This window comes from Lytechinus pictus, chromosome 1 (genome assembly GCF_037042905.1).
Source record: "Lytechinus pictus isolate F3 Inbred chromosome 1, Lp3.0, whole genome shotgun sequence".
Classification (NCBI taxonomy): domain Eukaryota; kingdom Metazoa; phylum Echinodermata; class Echinoidea; order Temnopleuroida; family Toxopneustidae; genus Lytechinus; species Lytechinus pictus.
The window spans coordinates 19,118,425-19,143,538 of NC_087245.1; the positions used below are offsets into that span (position 1 = coordinate 19,118,425).

A 25,114-nucleotide genomic window follows, 5' to 3' on the forward strand; every position below is an offset into this window, starting at 1 on the left:
CAAGTTCTGTGTTTCAATTTATTTATTTTCACAGAAAAAAAACAACACAAGTGATATTTCCTGAAATAAAGATCTTTAATTCCTCTATTCATCAATATATAAATTACACCATATGAATCATGTACTCATTGGTCGGATATTCTGATTGTACACCTTCTCAAAGGAATATAAAATGCATATTCTTTCAATTATCTTCTTGCTTTTATACAAATATTCTACATACATAGTGGCATCTTATCCCTCATACAGAATACAATATAAAGAAATAGATTTAGTCTCCCTCACATTATAAGCAATTCTAAATGTTAAAATCATAAAAATAATAGAGCTTTTAAATGAATAATCCTTGTAAATTTGACCTCTACACAATAACCTTGCAAAAATCACCTTGGGTGAGTTTTAAAATGGTGTTGGGCATTGGTGTTAAACTCAGGCTGTTGAAATGAGCTCCACCGACAGATTTACACATTGATATTTGTGTTATAAAAGCCTCAACCAGAGTAGTGTTATCTAAACACCAGCCATATGTACACTTTAATTTGGATATTGTGGCTGGTGTTTGATTTGCCTCAATGCCAGTGTTCAACACCATACCTGAAGTTATCCCATCACCAGTGTAAGAGATGGCCGGCCTTGCATAAGTAAAATAACCATCTCAAATAAAATAATCATTACAAGTCGAATACTTGTCTGAAGAGTCTATTCATGACTGAGCACTTCCACAAAATTTGCCTATTCCATGAAATATTCAACTTTTTTGTACATCCGACCCCCTTTTTCTCAAGTCATACTTTACTTCATAAACTGACCAAGTCATGGTCCTTTGGGAACATTACAGACTTTCATAAGAACCAGAAATCAGAGACAGAAAATTTCATGAAGGTCTCACATACATGGAGTTGGACGTACATATTTCATGGAATTGGCCTTTTATTAAAATGAATTTGCTGAGAATTTTAGAAAAACTAAAACAAAAACACTGAACCCTGTTTGCTATCAAAACCTGACAGCCTTGGTACAGTGTACTTCATTAGTTGACAGGTTGTAGGTGAAGTCTACCACAACAAAAAGTTTATTTACATAAAAAAAACAAATCAAACTAGCATGGGACTGAAAATTTCATCAATGTTGGATGTAAAAGAAGAAAGTAGTAGAATCATGATGAACAGCTTCACAAAACCCCAACCCGGTACGTTACAAAGGAGCCCTCGTAAACTCCTTTGAAATTCCAATACAAAATTATTTGGCATGAACGGAAATAGGACATCCCCCGTTCAGAATACTTTTTCGGAGTTAATACCAATAGTCATAGGACAACCTTTTTAAAGAGTCTATACATCCTGTAAGTTTAAAGGGCAGATTGCATAAATTCTAGTTAATGTACCATTACCCTCTATGCGTAGGGTTAGGAAAAGGTGAATTGAGTACACCGTGGGGCTCATGACCAAGATTAGACCAAAATTAGAAGCAGTGTCATCTTGAATACTTACTATATTATAGAGTGAGGAAAGTCCTGGATCTCATCTCATCCATGTACATGCCCAGTAAAGACATGATATACAGTATATCACGTTATTTGTTCATATATAAATGACATTTCAAAGGTTAGGCGATGATGTAACCACTTTCCCAGTGTATTAATCATTATGAATTGATGACGATTGTAACCAGTTTTATTCAATCTACATTATACATACCATAGTCCATAACAAATGTTTGAGTGTGAATCCGTTAGATACAATTAGGAATTCAGTTTGCAGTAGTGTAGAACAAGGATTGACCTAGAACCACAAATTATTTCATCCTTATCCATCTTTGACCTAGCTGAACTCGTATGCAATCCCAAATTACATTTAAACACTACTTTACTATCCAATTCATCTTTTTTTAAAGATTTTTATTTGGTACAAAACATGCATGCCATAGCAATTCGTAATTCACCTAAAATATAATGAAATATAAAACTTATATACTGTAAAATTGTCCCAAAATCTGTAAGATTTAAGCCACAATAGTAAGATGCATTTATCACAATCAATCACATGCTGTGAAATCAACAATCAGACATAAATTTTGTCACATACAGCATGATATTTCTTCTTCGCATAGGAAACAACAATTATGGAAAACATTATAATAGTACAAATAATTTGAACTCTTTATACCATAGAAGTATTACTACTATACACTGGTACATAAATATTGCAATAAGACTTTGGAATGAATACAATCTACAAGACAAAGGAGTGGCAGGAAAAGCTCGGGAAAATACACAAGAGGAACAAACGTCAAGAAATCCATTTGTTCAATACCTCTTTGAAAAGGTAACACAGCAATCGAAACCCAGAATGAAACTCTAAAAATTTGTGCAAGTTTTTGGTACACCTTTTTAAGTACAAGAATAAGGTAAGGTATGGTGAGAAGATATATGGGAAAGAGCATAGTAGTAATCCAATCAAAATGAATATTAACTAGTAATATGGTGCTTAATTCTACAGGTTGCCATGACTTGCTATTACTACAGCTCAGCTGGGAAACTAACTGCAATGATCAAGGCTTACAATGAATTTCTTTCTACCGGCACCCATTCACACCCGGGTAGAGAGCGGAAAATTCAGATAAAAATCTTGCCAAGGGACATTAACATATCACAATGTAAATAGCATAATCACACAAAGAACATCATAGCTTGGTGATTTACATTCCAAGACATAATATCAAATCAATAAACACTTTTAATTAATACTTAAAAAAACAAAAGGTACGACAGCTTTCAGAAAATGTATTTCTTGAAACCATCGAAGGCAGATATGTAGCAAATAAAGGCTAAATAATTGGCTGCACCTACAACATTTAGAAAAAAAAAAAACTTTTTCATCATCTCCAGTTCCTTATTAGATACAAAATTAGGCATTGAAACAATAAAGGCAATACAAATTGAAATTATACAATTTTTCAATATTTTTTTCAATGCATGGTAACAATTGTCTTTTTATCTAAAGCAAATACAAACTTTTCATTGAACTGCTATGATATAAAATTAATGTAATATCATTTCTTATTAATTTCCACCTACACGTACATTCATAACCTCCATAAAATAATAAAAGATAATGGTAATTTGAAAAATATATGTTCATTGAGATCTGGGGGAATAAAGGCATATTGTCAAGTGGATAACTTGCCAAAGACTGTCCATATAATATGACATCGACCTGGTGATTTTACTTTCTATTTGTTCTTTCTTAATGTCCAGGCATATTCCTAACGGTCCACTCTATCATGCCGTGATTCCAAAACAATACAATGTTCTATATATCAAAGAATATATTCTTGTACAATACTCCACAAAACTAAATGACTACAACAAAAATATAAAAATATTCTATGTGTTGGACAGTATAGCAGTAAACCACCAGCAAAATCTAGCTTCACTACAATATGATATATAAATCTGTTTAAAAATCCACTTTTTGAGAATATTTGCACTTGGATATTTCAATTCACACAACGTTTACAGCAAAGTAAAGCCACTTTTTAATGAGATATGTTACCTACAATAACACACCACTTATAATGTACAGGTATAAACAATTCCAGTACAGCAAAAATATCAATATAATCTTGTTATTACTCAAATTCAATAAGAATCAAATCTTGAATCACACAAATATATCAACCACTTGGTAAGTAGCTATTTAATTTGGCTTTACTTGGTATCCTTGATAAATAAATATACATAAAAGTAACTCTTGCCACCTCGCTTAAAACTCCCATCCACGTCACAAAACTACTAACTTAATTGATGTAAACTGTGATATCAACTGTCTCCACAAATAAATAAACAAGAGTCCACAAGAGTCAGAAATACAAAAACTCAATCTTGACACCAAGCTGCTTCCAACTTTAAACTGAACAGATAAACATGATGGCATGAATTCACAAAGGTAGTTTTTTAATCCATGGTCCCACTCTATGACATAGGTAGATGTTATGCATTATGCTTAAAGTTCATTGAGTATGATGAGGAAAGAGTCAAATAATGAATGCATGCTTTTGTCCTGGGTACTAAATTCACAATTGTTGCTTATGGCTCGAGTCCACTCTTTACATTATGTTGGCTAATTCATGTTCAACCACTGCAATTTACATTAAGCATCATGTTACAAGCATATACTTTCACCTTTGGTATCTCTCTCAATCATATGCTCTATTAAATAAATGTACATAGATTTCAACAATATAGAGAAATCAAAATCCAGATATTGAGTTTCAAAACTCCATTAGTAGAAAGAGTTAAGCGGCAATGTTTCATTTATCTGTGCAAAATTCCCCCAGACTTTCATCGATTTATAGACACAAACTTGTTTCCAATTTAAAACCATCCCTGAGATTTGAAGTCGTTTACAAACAAGCATTCCGTTTCCTTCTTTTCTGATCCTTAAATTGGCAATATCAGATGATGCATTACATGCAGCTACATTTGACATCCTCAGCACTATAAATATGACCTCTCTATTAAAGTACTGAAATAAGTAAATCTTTTTGCAATGCAAGATTAATAATCAGCTGAGTATCAAATGACAACAAATAAAGTTTATTTTAGTTTTTTTTCTACACTTTTATCATTCTACACAGTTATCGTTGGAAAAACAGAATTAGGTTTTACAAAATCTTGTGAATTTTTTGTACGGATTTTGTACAGAGTGAGCATTAAAAGCAAGGAATTTTTAAAAATGACAGAAAGAAGTACATTTATGCAATAAATGACTGCCTAGAATAGTTACTTAAATAAAACAGAACATCCTGAAAAACCTCACTTTATCCAACTGTGTATGACATGCTATTGAGTTTATGGTTTGTGTGTGCAGCATATATAGTAAAATAACATTTTACAGATGTGACCTTCTTCAATAATGCAAGACCTTTAACTCAACCCTTGAAGATATAGGTCTCTGACATCAATAGTTTATCTCCACTTCACTAATAACATATGACCATATCTTGACCAGTATATGATATAATTTCACCTATTCTTGACCAATATTTGACATAATTTGACCTCATTTGACCTGTAGTTCATTCCTTAACCTGATTTCAGGACCTCTTGACCTATGTTTGACCTCATCTGACCTCTCCTTCATTCTATAACTCTCAAAAATGACTTCATGAGCTCTATCTTGACCTATATTTGACCTGATCTCACCCATACGTAACACTGAAACTTCAAAACCTCCTCTTGACCCATTTTTGACCTCTATTTTACATCCTTTACTGTCGGAAACAGCTCATAAATCAACAAAAATAGGAGAAGCTAGCATTGCGACTACGAACATAAATGATCCTGCTTTACAGAGTTGAATCTATGTGCATTGGTCCTTGGTTAGTCTGCGGAGTCTTGTATGAAAGGCATCATGGTTGATTACAAGCTTGGAAGACGCAATGATTTCTTAGCCCCTGAGCAGGGTTTGTTTCAACGTCTAATAAGGAAAACAAAGGTAAAACAAATGATACATTAAAAGAGAGCTACAAATGGTCAGAACAAAGTGTGGCAATAAGAGTATAAACCTTTTAATGTACAGTGAAATTTAATCATCAAAATTGTGAAGAAAAGAAACTGTAATAAACACCCTGTCTATGAATTACTTTAATTTTCTAAGGCTAACTACTTCTGGGAAATATCCAAATAGCTATTCAGTATTCTACTCATCAGGATTTCATACCTGTCTTTCTATTACAGTTGAATATCTAAAATAAGCTGGGTTATCAAAGTTACTGTTTTTTCCTTTTAAAACAAACTTGTTCTTGACAACTTTAAAACTTGCACAAGATTGTAAATTGACAAATTTGACTCCAAGTGTTTGTAATCTATAAATGCATGTATGTTGTAAGTGTTTTATGGTATGCCTTCTCCCTTGGTGAACAGTTCTTACTGGTTCTTGGATCACCCAAGTATTCCTCTGTTTTGATTTCATAATTAATGTGAAAATGGAATACAATAAAAAAAAATTTGCACTCACCCGAGTAGTTTCCTTGCTTCTGGAGGTCTGTCTATGGATACGATGATGAGCTTACCATCTCGTAAACCGGCTAGTACTTGACTCTTAGTAGGTACAACAGATAGACAGTGAACGGGTAGCTGAAGACGCATAGTGGTGGCAGCCTTTAATCTTAAGTATTAGAATAAAAAATATCAATGGAATAAATCATTCACAAATTAAAACAATACTGAATAAAATCCTTCATCATCAGAGTGAGCACTTCCTGTACAAGTCCACAATTGTGGTATAGATTTCCATCCCATGTCCAAAATTTAAGCACTTTAAACATCATTGGTTCAAAAATAAATAATGAATTTATGATTTCACTAGCCTTGTGATATCGCAATATAATTGATGTTTCTTACTATAGGTTGTGACAGAAGTTATTTGTGGCATTAAGGTGATTAATTATTCATTAACACAAGATTATATTTTCAAATGGTATTTTGTATGAGTGGTGCTGTCGTATCAGCTTTAATTTTTTCAATCAGAGAACACAAAATACCTGCTGCTTAAGAACACTACAGCTAGGAAAATAGTCTCCTACTGATGGAAATATTTACACTAAGCTTATCAATACAGGAGAAAAAAAAACAAGACAACATACTCAAATATCTTCCTGAAGCAGATGACCCCTCTGCTGTCGGAGGTCAACAGGAAGTCTTCTACGACCTCCATGTCGGTGAGACAGCCTGCGTTCATCTCAGAGCATAGGTGCTTGCCGTTGACTGAATACAGATGAAGACTGCAGTGATCCTAGGAGGAAGAAAAATCGAAATCAAAGTTACTCAATGAGCAAAAGAAAACATTTATTTATCCAAGATTGCTTTGCATGTCAGAATAACTTTTAGCCTGGATAGTTGGATTCATGTGAACCTTATCTCAATTAGCCGAAGTGTAGATCAACTCACTGATTTATTTTTGCGTTAATAAAAGTGATTTTTTATTGATCCATGTAATTATTTATATGTGAGCACTTACTTAAGTCTTAACTATTATTTCTGGAAAGTGACAAGGGTTATTTTGAGAGCATTGTGAGACAGAAACTTGTCAAATTATTTTCTCAAAGCCATTATTGAATTTTTATAGTATTTCAAAATAGAAGGGTTACTCTTTTTTTTTTGGGGGGGGTGGGAGGTTGTCTATGAGGATCCCACTTTAATAGCAATATTGATCTCTTAAAGGTAATCTAATAAAATGAAGGATGTTTTATTTTTTTTTTATTTCACCAACTCACTGCAACACTAACATATAAACTAACTAAAAAATTGTCTATGAATAAGATTTGCCCAAAAGTGAAAACAAGGTAAAAAAAAAAGTGATCCCAGGAGAGAAAAATAAGACGAAAAGAAGAAACCTCAAAGTTTTGTGAAAACAAAAACTTGTGAATGAATGAATAGCAAATTACCCCTTCCTTCAAATAAAATGGATAACCAATTGTATGAATAAAAAATCTAAACCAAATGTTTGAAAAGCAAATATGCAATCATCTATGAATGAAGCATTCCTTAAAAAAGAAAACACAAAAGAGTCATGAAGTTTTTGAAGATGCAAATAACTAATCAAATTAATTTGTTTTGGACTTAAGGTGCTACTAGCGTGCAAGAATATGCCTTTAAATTTTGCAGCTTAGACACCTTCAAAACATGTAAATAAATTTAGAGTTGTAAAAACCTCTCTTTCTCATCTATTCTCTATAAACAAAGTGTTGAATATTTACAATTGCAAACAAAAAAATACCTAAAAGCATTATGTGCAAACACAGGAATATACCAAAGCGTAACTATCCTGCATGCCTGTGTTGTTTCTTTTTGTATTTTTTAATACAATTTTTACATAATTATAGTATTTGGTTAATCAATTCCTTGCTCCAGACTATATGCTGCAGGTAATGATTTCAAAAGCAAAACATGTTTAAGAGTGTTCACAAATGTTGACATTTTCATAAAAGAAAAGATGCTCCTTGATTTAAGTTCTTTTATGATTTCATTTTGACTACATACAAGTCAGAAAACTTGGACAATAAGAAATTATGGTAAGCACTTGTTGGTATCAACACCATTATAATCTACATAATTTGTAAAGAAATTATAAAGATATCATATATATTCAAAGTTTTGATGTATAAGATAACACAAAACTGAATACAAATTCATATTAAAATTTTTTTTTGGTCTATTTAGTAACCAGGAGTTATCTTTTAACATTTCAACTAACTCACCTTTCCATTACAAATAAACACCAATTATACATGCTTATTTAATAACTACAATGCTAAACTTTTTTTTTAAATAAATAATTGATATAACTCCATGCAGACAAATAGGACATGCAGATGTTATCAAATACAGTTCTTAGAACAAAAAGAATAATTTTCCATTATTTCCACTTATTTAAAACGAAGAATGCTGCCCCCATTATAAAAGACAAATAAAGAAAAAATTAATCAATATTCAAATAGTCAATATCAAATTGTGATTTTAATTCATTTTTTAGACAAATACACCATAAATAAAATACCCAGTCATTTCAACAAGATAAATGCTTGCACTGCATGATCAAAATGTCTGACATAAAATCTGTTTTATTCTTTTAATGTAAATTTTTGCTCTCATTAGCATTAATGATAATAATAATTGTACATTTATATTGCACAATTTCTACATGTATACACTCAACTGTGCATTACAATAACGTTATTATAATTATTACCCCAGCTATAGCCATGCTGCCTTTCGAGGAATTTCTTCCTACTGGGTACCCATTCACCTCACCTGGGTAGAGTGCACCACAATGTGGGTAAATTTCTTGCTGAAGGAAAACACATCATGGCTGGGAATCGAACCCACGTCTCTCAAATTGAAAGACGAGAGTCAAAACCACTAGACCATGACGCCCCAACAGTCCATGGTGTCCCGACGCATTACACACCATGTAAACTTATCCTGCATTAAGTAAATCTATATCAAAAATTCACCTGTATTTAATCTTTATACCTTATACCACATCAAATGAACAAAGAACATGTTAATTGAACATGTACTGCATGAACAATTGAAAAGTGTGCACATGTTATGTAAAGCTTATGTATAAAACGGATCTCTCATTTATGAGAGATTCTGCATTTTACATGAAATGTAAAACCTAGTGTCAAAATTGGTGAGCAAAAGCATTCTTGAGAAGTTGACAGAATGATTTCTTCGTAAACATCAATGCTTAAAATTTACCATAAAACGAAAATAAAAAAATACAAACATAACAGAACAGAACATTTAAAGGAGAAGTCTATCCCGAGTTAAACTTGGTTTTAATAAGAGCAGAAAATAAATTAAATGAAAGTTTAGTCTAAATCAATCAAAGAATGACAAACTAATGGCTTCATAAAGTTTAAATTTTAGATATAAAATGCAAGCAGCTCCCCTACAAATTCCATAAAGTGCTATATTCTTAAAAAATATATATATAAAACATGATATTCTTTTCATACAATTAGACTCATCATTTCATGCATCATTATGTACATGTATCTACAAAAGGAATATTTAATCACTATAAACCAGTAACAAATGGCATTTCATGGAATTTACATCACAAGACATATGGAGAGTTGCTCCTATATTATCTAATGAAAACTGAAAACTTGATCACTTCTTATAATAAAAAAAAATACTTTAATGGATTTTTACTAAATCTTCTTGAATATTCTCAATTTTTCTGCTATCACTGAAATCAAATAGACATCAGGGTAGACTTCAATTTCAAAATGAAAACATGCACTGAAACAAACAAAAACAAAAAACAAATGTAAAAGTGAATGATGTGGTCTCAACATTAGATTTTATGGAGAAAATAAACTTGTTGAATCATTCACATACATGAAACATGTTTGAAAAATGAATGATCTGATTGACAAAATTTAGTCATGAAAATTTAATACATGTACATGGAATGAAGAGAAAAAGCAACAAAATTTTGAATTATGAGCTCTTCATCACATTCATAAAACTGGGTTTATATTGGCATTCTAAATGTCTCTATATAAAATTTTCTTACATTTATTTGTATGTGCCTAAATTTTGGGAATGCTCACATATAGACTAAAATGTCATCTACTGAAGTAATATTAAAAAGACATTGTGTGTTTAAGATGTAAATCTACCATGGGGAGTATTTGCCTATTCTATTTCTGGTTGTAAATCAAATTGCATCAAAACATAGAACATATAAAATTAAAAAAGGACAAGGAATTGAATTTAGAAAGAAGTTTTGAAAAATCAACCCATTAAAGATCATCGAGAAAGAAAAGTATTATAGCAAACTCATATTGAATGTATAACAAGGAAATTAAAAAAAAAAAATTGAAAAAAAAGCCACATCACAAACACTGTTGATTCCCCCCCCCCCCCCCATCTCACTGGGAAATAAAAAACCCAATACCGAAGCAATCCTCAGTTAAGAAATTTGACCTCCTTTCAATGTTGATAAGACACACCAGCTTATATCAGTCAATTACTAAAATAAAATTGATTTAAACAACACTAAAACAAACAAGGAACCTATCCTATGAAAGAACAATCAATAACTACAAATGTCAAAAATAGAAATGTCCAAAAGAGAAATATTGAAATGAAACAAACACACAATGTTCAGACACATATCCACACACTCACTTGCAATGGTTAGTAGATACATGGAAATGAGATTCAAGCATGTTAGAAGCTTGGTTAAAAGATGAAAATATGAATAGGTGGGACTATTAAAGGCTCAAAGGGTAAGCTGCCAGATGAAAGGTTTATGAATATATGAGCATAAAACAGATTAAAAGATGAATGGACAGACAAGCCAATGGACCAACTTACCGGAGCTGGTTTGCTTGCAGTAGACTGCTTACGAGGGATATCTTTCCCCTGACAAACGGTTAACAGACAGAGATATAGAACAAAAGATGGACTAAACTACGTAGATATACTAATCTACCACTGTGCTATTGGTGTTTTATGTTAGTCAGTGATCTAACTCAGACTGCACAGAGGTCTAAGTCTTGGCACTTAATGTTCTGGTCTAATATACGACTGTGTCATTGGAGTAGTGGAGGTACATTAGTCAGCGGTGAAGCTAAGACTTTGAGCAGGTCTAGGTCTTGCCATGTAAAGTCCTGGTCTAAAGGTCCAATCTAATCTACCACTGTGTCAATTGTGTTGTATAGAGGTATGTTAGTCAATGATGTACTAGCTGGTACTACTAAAAGGTCCCTGGGGCCAAGGGCCCATTGCAGAAATGTTGCAATCAAACATAACTTTATTTTCAACCAACTGGATGTGCATATTTGGGATTATACAACACATACATAGAACAGATGATTGGATGAATGCGCGTCACATGACATTCAGAGGAATTACATAGAGCACACCGACACATCTGACACCCCTGCAATAGTCGACTATTGCACGCTCCAGCAATGGAGCCGACAGTGCAAAAGTCGACGATTGCACGCTCGAGCGAGGGAGCCGGCAGTGCAATTGATCGCAAAGTCAACGTGCATTCCATGGTCTGTGCCTACCTGCATGCGCATACCCTGCCCTACATACACGTGTAGGTATCAAATTTATCATAATAAAAGGCTAAAGAAAGATCTGAGCAGAACTATGTAGATCTAGTCCTATTCCTCCTTTTCCTCTTTTCTGATTATTTGGTCTACGCTGGATTATGCCTACGATTCAAGTGTTGTATAAAACAAATATTCAATGTTTTGGCATTTGTGCGACCTTCCAAATATTACACCAGGTGCAAGTTGAAGCAGTCTATCCAACGATGCGAAGCAGGATTGAATAGATTCTTACAACTTGCACGCTCATGTAAAATTTGGAACAACCACACTAATTAACATTGAATATTTGTATACTGGTGTATGATTTTTGGATTTGCGTTTAAACACAGCCTTTTCTGCAACAGCCCCCAGGTCTTCACATGTAAGTTCCTAGTCTTGGTCCAGTTCTAATCTCTCACTGCGTAATTTGAGTTGTAGATGGACTTTAGTCAATGATGAATCTGAGCTAATAGCAGGTCTAGGTCTTGACATTTATAAGGTCCTGGTCTAAGAGCCCACCAAATAAAGACCAGGGCCCTCATAGCACAAAGGCATATTGATCAATCAAATGGCTGACCTTAACCACAATCATTATATACAAGTACACTGCAACCAATCTTACAAATCCAAATGCTAACCTTCGTGTTTCAGGCCCAAATCCCATTATAAAATAAATATTCAAAACTACAATCACTGATATTAGTTAAGTAAAAGCTGAGTAACTTTTAAAAAACCAGTATGCCAATTTTCCACAAAATGATAAGGAATATAAGGATTAAAGATATTAGAGTAAGGGAATGGGGATGATGAATGGGGACTTTACATTTCATATATACATGTTCATGGGTATGTATCACCTATTGAAAAAAAATCACACAAAAAGAATTTTGCTTTTCTAACAATACATATATTTTAGGAAAAGAAAATGATCGCTAGTCAAAATAGTAATTTGTTCATTATATATATATATATATATACATGTATATTGTTTATTTCTTTATTTTATCTTATTTTTTATTCATAAAATTTACTTATAAAAGGAGGCCTTCACCCTACAAGCTCTGCTTTTTAGTTGGTCTCCTTCCCTTTTGATTTCATGGTATTATTGTATTATAAAAAATGATTTAAATGTTATATTTTGTAAATATGTACATTGAACTATCATTGTAAATGTAAAAAGATTGAAAGAGAAAATAAATGAATTGAATTGAATTTGTGTTTTTCTACTAGTAAAGTCTGAGCAGTTTGAAATGATAGATGCCACAGTTACATGTATCAAATCATTAAATAAAATGCGAGACAAAATTCTTTTTTTGTCTATAGTATGAACTCCCTACTGCATACAATGTCAAAATCTAACTTTCACACATATGTATATATCATATTCACATATGTGCAAAGAACAAGATAAAGGAAAAAACATTATTTTCAATAATGATTTTTTTTTTCCAGATACTACTAAATATGGGTAAAAACTTCTTTTGGGAGGGTGATTAATTTGGGTGTGGTTTGGTTGGATCCTAAAATGATGTTATATTTTTGCTGTAATGAAATCAAATGGGACAGGGCTTTGGGTAAAGAAAATGACAGGGGTTTGTACAATTCAGAGTTCACACCTTCTAACAAAAATCACACATACCAAAGATTACCATAATTGTCAGCCAATAAAAATATGAATTAATCATATACAGGAATTGTACTACAAAATATGCAATAGAACTAGATATGTTCAGGTGATGTGTTCAAGTTAAGAAGGGTAGCAACATTATTTCTTTTTAATCTATCCTCTACATTATTATCATTAATTTTTTAAAGAAAGGTTATGTCTCTCCAGCAGTGATAAGAGGCCCATTTCAAAATTGTAACTACCAAACACACCTCAATAACCAATTTAAAAAAAAAAGGTTTCCATGATAGATGCCAACGTTTGGTAAAGCTAACATCATAATAAGTTTAACGCAATGAGAACTGAAATATGCTTCCTGGCACAAAAAAGTTGGCGAAAGAGAACTAATCATGTAATCAGCCACTGTGAAAGATTAAGGCAAAGAGAAAATGAATTGATAAAGAACCCTGTGACATAAATATATACAACCAATAGTACAATAAATCATAATTCGAAGTCTATGGCAAACCATATATACAAAGTTATAAATCAATTGTAAATATCATTTGTATCCCTTTATGTTACAGGGTCCTAGAGGCATAAAGATGATACCACTGACAGAATAAAGAACATCCATTAGTTGATTCAGACAAGAAAAACACCATCACACACACATAATGTACATTTGTAAGTCACAGTGGGATGAAAATCCCCTATTCATGTGAAACACATACCTACGGTATACAATATTTCTTTATTTACATAGACGTAACATCAAATCTAAACATAACAGCTGAATAGCACAGAATTTTTTTGGTTTTGCTTTGTTTGCAAAATGTAGGTCTGAAAGAAGTGCATGGTTTGTTGAATGTCTATATTCACAGATAATTATATAACGTGATTGTGAATAGATACATCATTTCAACACAAATTATGAGGAAAAGTGGCTCAGATGTGTAGACATATACATATACAGTAAGACAGAAAGACAAAGAGACAATGAGACAAGCAGACTTGACTTACCTGCATATGCTTGCTAGCTGCTGGTTGTCTAAGATGGATAATAATATGCCCCTCTTCTGAGATCGCTAGGCAGGGGATTGAGAGAGGGGCATTGGGATCATTAGGGGGCCTCAAGGTTCGGATATAATGCCCCTTCAGGATTGTGTTGACAATGATTGTACCGTCCTAAGGAGAGAAGTCATCGATATAAAAATGTGAGGAAAAATCATAAAGCATAAATTTTAATTTCCTCAGTTGAACTTTTATTGAAATGGCATGGTAATTTTTTTTACCTAGAGAAGGATAACATAGACAAACAAATATCTAACTAAAATAATACCCCAGTAAAATTAAATATCAAATTCAGCTGATTGATATTTATATATTACATAACCATTTATCTCATAATTGTTTTCTTTTCTTAATTATGAAACAAAATTTATTTCATTTAATTTTATTTATTGGTTTCTGCAACATTTTTCATAAACACATTAACAAAGAAAATACAATAATAATAATACAGGTAATGAATTAACTGACAAGCAAAACATTGAACAAAATAGCATTTTCCATTACATATTGATTTTTAAAAGGTTGCAGGGGTTGCCACTATAAGCTAAGCTTGATTAAGTGGCAACCCCATTACATATAAATACACACCAAAAGAGCAAATAACCATAACTACATAAATGAAAAAAAAAATGAAGGAGTAGGTAAACTAACTAATAAATGTGTATTGTAAAAAATTGCAATATCAATAGCTATTTTACAATATGCACACGAGTAACATATATTACAGTTAATTTTTTATATATGGAAAATAATATTATAACTTTGGCTTACCTTTGAAGCCGATACTGCCATGTCCAGCTGAGAGCTAAGAGCAACACAGGTTACTTCATCATCATGACCATAGAGGGTTTGAATTGGCTTGTTATTAATACCACTTGCCATTCCATTCTGTTATATCATAAAGGGAGGAAATACAAGATTCTAAGCACAAACCAAAGACAATCATATGGTACATTGTGAGCATGTAATTTGAGACAAATAATTATGTTTGTTCCATATTAGCATAAAAGTTTCCAATCTAAAATGTTAGCAAAAGGCTTTAATAAAGAAGGAAATCACTACAAATTCACTTTGAGAATGTAAAAAAATAAAAAATAAATACAAATATTTGCATACTCATTTGAAATTATATCACTTGGTTAGTAAAAAGTGAGGTTATTCTAATTTTTTTTTTTGAATATACATTATTCACTATCATGGCTGCAACAAATAAATAAGTAGTAAGCCTAGTAATCTAAATACAAACTGAAAAAGACTCGAGGCACTTCTAGGTATCATAATTAAATCATCTATTAATACCATGGTAATCTTGAATAAACTAGATTTCAAATTAAAGGGTTTTAAAAGCTACAATCTGAGGGCCAATTGACCACACCCTCTCACCTGGTAAGTGATCTCCCAGACCATACAGGTGGTATCACGTGACCCGGTGATGAGCTGCATGCCACACCCATCCAGGGCGACACACGTGACGACATCCATGTGACGGGTGACGTGTGCGACCAGACGTCCACTGCTCTTGAGGTTGAACACACGGAGGCTGTTGTCCCAATGTCCCACAACAAACAGAAGACGAGCATCGTGTGTAGCCACGAATAGCCTGGCGGTTACGTGGATGCCTGGGGCGAACGGGCCGCTCACCAACTTCCGAGTTCTGCATAGAAAAGACATCAGTACTGCATGTTACAGGGAAAAGCTTTAGTAGCTTTGAGTATCTCCTCCATCCTTTGATGTAAGAGGAATTAATACCCCCCTCCCCAGGCAAATGTAGAACCTATTCAACATATTTCCAGGAGAGCATACTAAATTCTGTACATGCAAAATAATTCATAACATAGGCAACATATAAATCTCTGAATACCTCATCCTGTTTAAGAATTTGTAATGAGTACAATGTAAGGTTTGTAAAATCTGCAAAATCATGTGATAACTGGAGTTCACATGCATCAAAACTCACCGATCAGCATACATTCTTGAAATGAAATGACATAGACCAAATGAGAAATATTAATGTGATTCCTTTGGTTTGAAGTAGACATGCTAAGGAAACCATATCTACTGTCATTCCGACATTCCAGGGCCCTCTTTCATAAAACATGTCATCAATTACAAATGTTAGAAGTGAATGACAATATGTTACTGAGTCAGTCAATGGTATGATTTTAGTAGCTTATCACAATAGCTTAACTTGCTATTGATAAAAGATTTTATGAAACAAGACAGAGTCTATCTGCTGACAATAACATAAGCTTTTCTTTGAGGAAATCATGCTGAGGTATCCATCTATTTTCATTCAATCATTCCAGGGCCCTCTTTCATAAAACATGTCATCAATAACAAATGGCTTGTCTTCTATGACAAACTTGTTTTCAGCCAATCAAAAGGCAGATTTCAGTAGCTTTTAACAGTAGCTTGTAACCTGACATTCATGACAAGTTTTAAAAAGATGGGCAGAGATCATTCCCGGGCCAGGCAGGAGAATAAAAACCCCAAACCTCTGGCTACCTAAGGGCAGGAATGGTCACGTCCATGGGGCCCTTCAATAGAGGGCCTGTGAATTTGTGTAGGACCTTGGAGACGAGTCCGAGGGGTACATACTTGGAGCTGATGAGGGTGGAGTCCCGGTCAAAGGTGAAGTAGTTGGAGATGCTCTTGTCGTAGGGGAGCCAGCTGTGGGTCCCGACCACACCCTTCTGAGTTACAGTCACCTAAACAAGAGGAAAGCAAGGATGAAGAGAGTAAGCACTTTCATCACTTCTACAATACTTCTTACAAAGAATTACGATTGATCTGATCAACCTCACTGTCATAATTTTTTCTTCAGGAAATTTGCACAATGTCCTTTGAAAACAAAGAGAAGCATACTGCATTGTCAAACAAACAATGATTATGTGAATATACATCATATCTAGAAAATATTTTGAACAAACATGCATTTCGTTGACGTTGCTGGCCTTCCATAGTTGTGGTTGATCGGATCAATCGCAATTCTTTGTAAGACGGGGCCCAGGTCACGAAAAATGATACAAAATCACCATGAAATCAGAAAATCAACTTAAAAATGTATCTAGAACAGAAGCCGAAAATAAAGAGTTCACACAGAAAAGTGTACAATAGATATATATAAAATTTGCTGCCGTTGGAAAATTTCTTACCATAGTGTCAGGCATGCCTTGATAGATGAAGGATTTAGTTTGGCTTTTAGGAACTCTCACATAGACCAGTGGGTCATTGTCAGATGTTGAGGCCTGGTAAAAAATAGGAAACAGAACAGGAAATCATTAGACAGTTTTGTTAAAAATGAAACGAGACATTTCTGCACTTTTGTAATCATCATCATCAGCATTTCTACAGCTACGACAAATTACATGATAATAAGATGCACAAAAAATAAAAAAAAACTGCTGTCACCATCATCATCATCATAAGCACCAATAACAATTTTTCCTCCTCTATTGAGGCACTCTCATTCTTCAATTCATCCTTTAATAACCACAGAGAAAATACCCACCTCCACAAAGAAAGCTTTGAGTTCATCCAGATGCTCAAATATGTTGTGAAAGTTTGGTTGTGTCCTCATCAGCCCTTTCGATCTCGTGCTCTCCTCTGGCGATGAGGCAAGACGTCTTGATGGGTGGGGTTCCTTCAAGAGTTGGCAAGGTGTCTGGCCAAAGTTGTTGATCATGCCCTCTACAGCTTGACGTTGTATGTCATCTTTGATCGCATCGAGGTCTACAGCACCTGGGGAGTGTATCATAAAGCCGTTTGTAAGTTACACCCAATCTTATGCACATCTTATGCACGTACTAATACATAAACTTATGCACAACCTTCAACACAACCATTTGCACAACCTTTGCACATCCTTATGCACCACTTTTATGCACAACCTTATGCAAACCTTATGCACAGTCTTATACATGACTAAAATATGGAAGGCTAAATGTTTCAATAACCTTTAATCACATTTTCAAAACCACCTGCACAACCTTTGCACATCCTTATGCACCACTTTATGTACAACCTTATGCAAACCTTATGCAAACCTTATGCACAGTCTTACACATGACTAGGATATGGAAAGCCAGATGTTTCTCTCAATAACCTTTAATCACATTTGCTTGCTTAAGTAAAAATATATAGATATTGAGCAACATTTTACAGTCAAACATATTATGCGAATCAAAAAGCAAAATATTTATCTACAGTCATTACACAACCACAGAAGGCAATAGTCAATTACTCAAAAAGCTAGTGCTGAAATGACAGCCATAAACCCCTCATAATAATTAACTATAACATGACCATGATTGCTATTTAAATAGAGAATTAAGATTCTGATCGGTCCCTTACCTTCATACGTGCAGTAGTAGAAGACATTGAGAGCCTCCACAGCAGCAGGTCCTTTCTGCTTGTAACCAAAGATCAGATCGATCCATTCATGAAGATGACTAGAAACATAGTCACTTTCCTGATCAGAGAACGAAGATAGAGAGGGTATACATGTCTCATTTTAGAGTGCACATCATATGAAGAGCAAGTGTACAATGGTTAGAATATCAAAGTGGAAATCAATGGCTAGGTACATACAGAGTGACAATGGCAAAAAATATATCAGCTTTTTTTCCTTTGAGTATTTTGAATAGCATGCATGTTGAATTTAAAGGAGAAGTAGCTGAATTCGATTGGTTCAACTAACATAATTTTAATTGAGTTACCTACAGAATTATGGACTTGCACAAAATGACAAAGTGACATTCCCCTCCCCACATTATATTGTGATTCAAGAATCAAATCAATCAGATATGGGATACTACTTATATCTTGTATCTTTTTCCATGGGTACAATTCTGAAATCCAAACTGGTTACAACTACAACTTCAACCTTTTAAAGGATAATTGTATGAATGAAAATCATGGTAAATAGAAATATGAATGTCAGAATTCTGGTCCAAGATATGTATACTCACAAGAGCCTGTCTGTGTTTGTGGATGAAGTCTTCGGGTGACTTGGCCCAATTTGGCAAGATGACATCGTTCACTGGCTCTCCTGTCTGCAGGCATCCCAAATCAAATTCTATAAAATAACGAAGGTAAAACACAGTCAGGAAAATATAATCAGACAATACTATATTGCATTTTGAGAGATGAAAGCAATGCTAATAGCCGACTATCAGTTAAGGCAAAGAAATGATTGCTCTTAATTCAAAGGCCCGAATTTGCAAAGGTGGGTCTGAAACCTTGGTATGAAGCTATAATTCATGCAGATCCCATGCATTATTCATGCTTACTTTATATTGAAATGGGGGGTCCAATAGTGAATGCAAAAAATTGTCACAGGGCACAAAGTCCATGCCATTTACCACTCAGTCCACTCTTAGACTTATGGATATGATGTGTGTTTATAAGTGCAATTAGGAAGATTTGCCTTACCATGTTTAAACACTACAAAATAAAATGTAGAGAGTCTACATTCTACAAGACTACTGCCAGACTATGAGAGCATATGATACTCACCGTTATCATTAACAAGAAACTCTGGCAAGTAGAAGAATTCAGGGATGAGTTCCTTGACATCGTTAGGGTTCTCCATTAACGTATCCCACAGGGATTCAATAGAATGGAACTGACGGTCTGCACAATCAAATCTAACAAATGAAAGGAACACAATTCTGAATGTCTTCATAATATATATTCAGATTAGACTAATATTTCAAGCATTTCAACATTCATGTAAGGGAAAGCATCCATATTGTATTGGCAGCGTGCACCCGGCGAGCACACCCCCGCTGCGGTAATTAGTGAACAGGATGTATCTCCCCGCTAGACGCAGCTAGCGGCGGCGCGCTGCTCAGATTAAAGCAGATTAACAAGAATCTAATCCTAGATTTTATCCTTGCAGCTTCTCGCCGCTTCTCGCAGCTTGCACGCGGCCAACTTGCAAGCGAATACTCGTACTCAAATGATGTGCTTTTTTATATTTCCGTTGGTGAAATGTGCGCGACCGATGCGGCGATTTTTCTTGTCCGCCCGACACGAAATGGAGGTATTAAACTATGAAATATTGAGCTAAAAAGACTCTTAGATTTTTAGCAAAATACTTCTTGTACGTTTCGAGGTGGAAAGATTCATATTGATATGAGTTTTATATTATTTCCCTTGCGTAATAATTATCTATTTCTTCCAAAAAAGTACAATCATCACTTGTTTTTAATCCGACCCGACATGAAATAGGGCATAGAATCTTCTAGCAATGTAAAATTATCGCTTGCGTGTTTGTTTGGGTCCGTTTTGGCACGAAATGAAAGTATTAAAGAATGAAATATTGAGCTAACAAGTGTCTTAAAAACTTTAAAAAATATTTCTGGTACGTTTCAATGTGGAAAGATTTGTATTCATGTAATTAAACTTGCGAATTAATTACGTATTTCTTCGAACAATGTACGATAATCGCTTGTTCTTGAATTCGACCAGACATTTAATAAAACAAAATACATGGAGTGTTAAAGGCGGGAAGAATCTAATTACCTTTCGTAATAATTTATGGTATTTTCCAACATTGTACGATTATCGCCTGTGTGTTTGTTTCCGCTCGGGCACGAAGTGAAGGTATAAAAGAATGAAATGTTGAGCTAAAAGTGTCTTAAATGGTTTAGAAATAATTCTGGTCCGTTTTTAGGTGGAAAGATTCGTATTCATATAATTAAACTTGCGAAATAATTACGTATTTCTTTGAACGATGTACGATAATCGCTTGCTCTTGAATTTGACCAGACATTTAATAAAACAAAATATATTGGAATATTGACAGATAACACGGGTCCTAGATTATTTAACGCGGAAATAAAATAACTATTCTATTCTTCGAACAATGTACGATGATAGCTTGTTCTTGAATCCGACCCGACATGAAATGAAGCAAAATATTTGGAATGTTTTTAGATAAAACGGGTAGCAGATTTCTAAATAGTTATGAGGCGGAAAGCATCTGACTGCCTTTTGCAATAATCTACGGTATTTTCCAACAATGAACGATTATAGCTTGTTTGTTTATTTCTGCTCCGACACGAAATGAAGGTGTAAATGTGCGAAATATTGAGCCATAAACTGTCTTATAAACGATCTAAGAAATACTTCTAGTACGTTTCAAGGTGGAAGGATTCATATATATCTAATTAACCCTGCTTAAAAATTAACTATTTCTTCCACCAATGTACGATAATCGCTTGTTCCTGTTTTAGAATGATATAATTCACCTTGCCATTAATTTGATGGTTCAAATTACAAAATTTGTGATTTTATGCCATAATATTTCATGCAAAAGTATTCAAGTAATTTCATTTCATTTTTACATAATCATTGAATTTGGTCGCAGCAGGTGAGTATAATAGTGCTTCTTCGCAATTCATTATGACTGTTTTCATACACGTACATGTATACACAATTAATCAATTTAATGAAAAACGCTCAAGCGCAATGAAAAGAGCAGGATCTTTCGCAGAATATTTATGTCCGCTACGCCCATGACCCTTCAATGATAATTAATCAATATAATCTAAGTCGGATACTTTCTTTGAAAAGAACTCGCCGCGCATTATATGGTGAAAGCAAAATGACGCTTTGATCTTTAATGACTTAAACAGCACCTTTGTTAGGTATTTCTTAATCATGCAGTTAATCTTAAAAGGGGATAAGAAGGAACATCCTGTGGAGTCTCTACTTTTTTGCCCTTGGTCGGCGAATTCATGTAAAGGGGGGGGGGGGGGGTCGAAACTTATTAGACCTATAAAATCCCGGGCACGTTGAAATCAACAAAGTATATATAGCTCTATGGTATTATTATGTACAATTATATTTTTTAGGGCGGTAATGTCAATAGGCATCCAAACAGAATACCTTGTTAGAAGGCGGGATTACTTTGATTCTAACTTACCTTTTGTATCGGCGTGGGGATACAAAATCTATGCAAATTGTTAACATAATTAAAAGAAAGATAAACTTAAAAATAGGGGGGGGGTATAAAACCAAGTCCATACTCATGTGGGCACTTATGAGTGTAACTCCTAGATTTACCCGGGGCCACAATGCCTTGCCGCCTTTTCAGCTACTTTAAGAGATATGCCTCATTATATTGCTATATAACTAAGATCAAATTTCATTTGGCCTTTGTAAATGGCGCAAGAACGAGAACACGACACGAAGTGCGCTTGAATTTTCTATAAGGCAGATCCTTGACAATTTTGATAGTTTTGACAAGTGAGAACGTTCGTAAATAATCAAATGAAATAAAGCTTCCATTTGTTGGGGGAGAGGGTGGGGGTGAGCAGGGAGGTACATGTATGGCAATTTTGTGTCCTCTACGCTTAACTGACTTTTGGAAGGACGTGTCCCCCCCCCACCACATGTTTGATGTCCAACTACCCAAAACATATAATGTCGGCTTAATTGGTCGCTATTTTTAAAATCCCGTTCTTTAAATCTTCATGTTCTATTTTTCACATTTGTTTTTTTTTAACATCCTTTAATTCATTTTATTTGCTTTTCTCCGTTTTCACACTTTCTTTTGCTCTCGCGATTTTTAAAATTACATTGAAAAATTATAATTACCCGAAACACTTTTGAAATATAATGTTCGTCTGTTTATTGCGTGCTCATTGTTCATAGTTTCATGTTGGGGTTTATTGGAATAACGTCAACCTGGTCAGGCTTCCTGCTTTCACTCCTGTTCAAAGAAATCTTGTAATAGTTATTTTTGCCAAGAAATGCACAAAGATCGTCCAGACAAAAAAAACCGAGATGCCAACTGTTTTCAATGAAGCTCGGGCTCAATGAATTCGATCATGAGGACTAATCACTCCTTTGTGAAACGACGAAGTGCCAGTTGCTCGAACTTGTCACAATAGCTCTATTTTCTATAGGGAATTAAATCTATTGTTTCTTCGCATTTTATCGTTGAAAGGATAAAAGCATTGCAGCTCTAACTTTGTTGACAAATTAGATACAGGAGAAAAGTGACGCTTTTTGGACAAAATTGTTAGAGATGTAAAATAATCATCAACAATTACGTATGCATCAATTAACTAGAAATGGCACGAACATGGCAATGATTCTGCATGGAGTGGAAATAGAACATATCGTCCCTTTTTCAGTCCACGTTCATTTACCGCCTTGTGATGTGCATCTAGAGCAATATAAAATTCTGAACGCAAATTGTATGAATATATGCGGATCATTATTTTATGTACATTACTATATTTTTAAATCCCCTTGCCCGGCATCCGGGGTAGGAGGATGGGCGGCAGCAGTGTAATTTTGATTAGGGGGAGGAGTAACTTTTTTATACTTAATTTCATATCGGAACAAGAACAAGCAATGGTTGCATCTTGTTAAAAGATGTAGATATTATAGCGTAGGGAGAATTAGATTCTTTCCGTTCCAAAACTCTTCAGAAGTATATTTTTGATAATTTAAGATCTTTATGAACTCGATATTTGTCAACTTCATACCGCCATTTTATGTCGGGTCGGATCTCTTTCCGATTCGAAACCTTTTAGAAGTATCATCTAGATCGAAACTCTGTATAGGTATATCTACGATTTTCTTGAAGTCGACCATCATTTTATAACGGGACGGATCAAGAACAACAATCGTATATTGTTGGAAGATATAGATATTCATAATCCTACAAAAATCAATTATTTCCACATCGAAAGTCTTCAAATATATTTTTATTGACAGAGGATATCTTTTAACTCGATATTCCATACTGAAATACTTTCATCTCATGCTGGATTGGATCAAGAATAAGAAATTTTGCGACTTTTATTCCATTAAAAAATGCCTTTTCGACTTTGTCGGGAAAATTAGTAATTTAATTTTTTTCGGACAAAACATAGGTTCGTCCATCTAGGGAAATATCAGTTATTTCAATCGTTTACACTCAAATTAAATTTCAAATCATGCACGATCGATCGTGCATTAATTTGAGATGTTTGTAACTCCATTTCATTTGTCTTTCCGATATTGTCGGGGAAAGTGTCATTTATGTTCTCAAAGAACATGAATTCAGTCCTAAAGATATATGAAATTTATCTTGAATTGTTTGCACCTCAAAACAACATCAATCGGAAATGATGGCGAAAATCAAAGAACGACAGAGATATTCCATGCATCCAACAATCTAATGGAATTGTTTCGCGAAATACGCAGTAGCACCCATTCATCATGTTCATAACAAAATATAGAGGGTGAAGAGTTTCCTCATTTGAATAACCACATGCGCACAAAAAAGGATCGTCACATCTATCAGTTCCCATTATTTGTATAAAGGCCCTAGCCTATTCATTCACAAAATGTTGCTAAACTTAAAAAATAGACCTAAAATGATACTGGGTCATCAAATATTGCAGTATGGAAGTTACAATGAGTATCATACAGTTTCCCTTTTTTTCATAAGTAAGATGTTTTGTATGGGGATGTCATCTGTGGATCCCAAGCGTTTTCTTTTTCTTCATTCAATGTTTCTTAATAAGAAAAAAATGGACTACTAAACCGCGTATCCGGTTTGTTATTATTGTTCCTGCTCGAAATGATACAGAGCGATCAAAAGACGGCGTTTGTCTAGCTTTGAAAGTTAATGATAATGGGCGATAATTTGCATTCGACCCTTAACGCCCCCGCAATCCCTCCCCCCACTCTGCGTGTGGTCTTTAGCGTCACTAGGAAACTGGTGGATGAAAGGCTGATCGGATTTAATCCCGTGCCTAGAAATACAGTATTGAATATTCTTGATACTGAGAAGCACTG

The 25,114-nt window shown here is 34.1% G+C and overlaps 1 protein-coding gene across 1 annotated transcript in view; it reads right to left on the reverse strand.

Moving 5' to 3' along the window:
- Window positions 1-56: 56 nt before the first annotated feature.
- Window positions 57-25,114, reverse strand: part of LOC129258892 (neurobeachin-like protein 1) — a 56,041-nt gene continuing 30,983 nt past the window's right edge. Inside the window, exons 35-47 of the mRNA XM_064097676.1 lie at window positions 19,826-19,956; window positions 19,279-19,385; window positions 18,662-18,779; window positions 17,820-18,049; window positions 17,464-17,556; window positions 16,907-17,016; window positions 15,692-15,962; window positions 15,080-15,196; window positions 14,258-14,422; window positions 10,901-10,948; window positions 6,649-6,797; window positions 6,021-6,170; window positions 57-5,480 (exon numbers count right to left, since the gene is read on the reverse strand). Of these exons, the coding sequence (XP_063953746.1) occupies window positions 5,474-5,480; window positions 6,021-6,170; window positions 6,649-6,797; window positions 10,901-10,948; window positions 14,258-14,422; window positions 15,080-15,196; window positions 15,692-15,962; window positions 16,907-17,016; window positions 17,464-17,556; window positions 17,820-18,049; window positions 18,662-18,779; window positions 19,279-19,385; window positions 19,826-19,956 (1,696 nt within the window). The 3' untranslated portion in view covers window positions 57-5,473. The remainder of the gene's footprint in view (window positions 5,481-6,020; window positions 6,171-6,648; window positions 6,798-10,900; window positions 10,949-14,257; window positions 14,423-15,079; window positions 15,197-15,691; window positions 15,963-16,906; window positions 17,017-17,463; window positions 17,557-17,819; window positions 18,050-18,661; window positions 18,780-19,278; window positions 19,386-19,825; window positions 19,957-25,114) is intronic.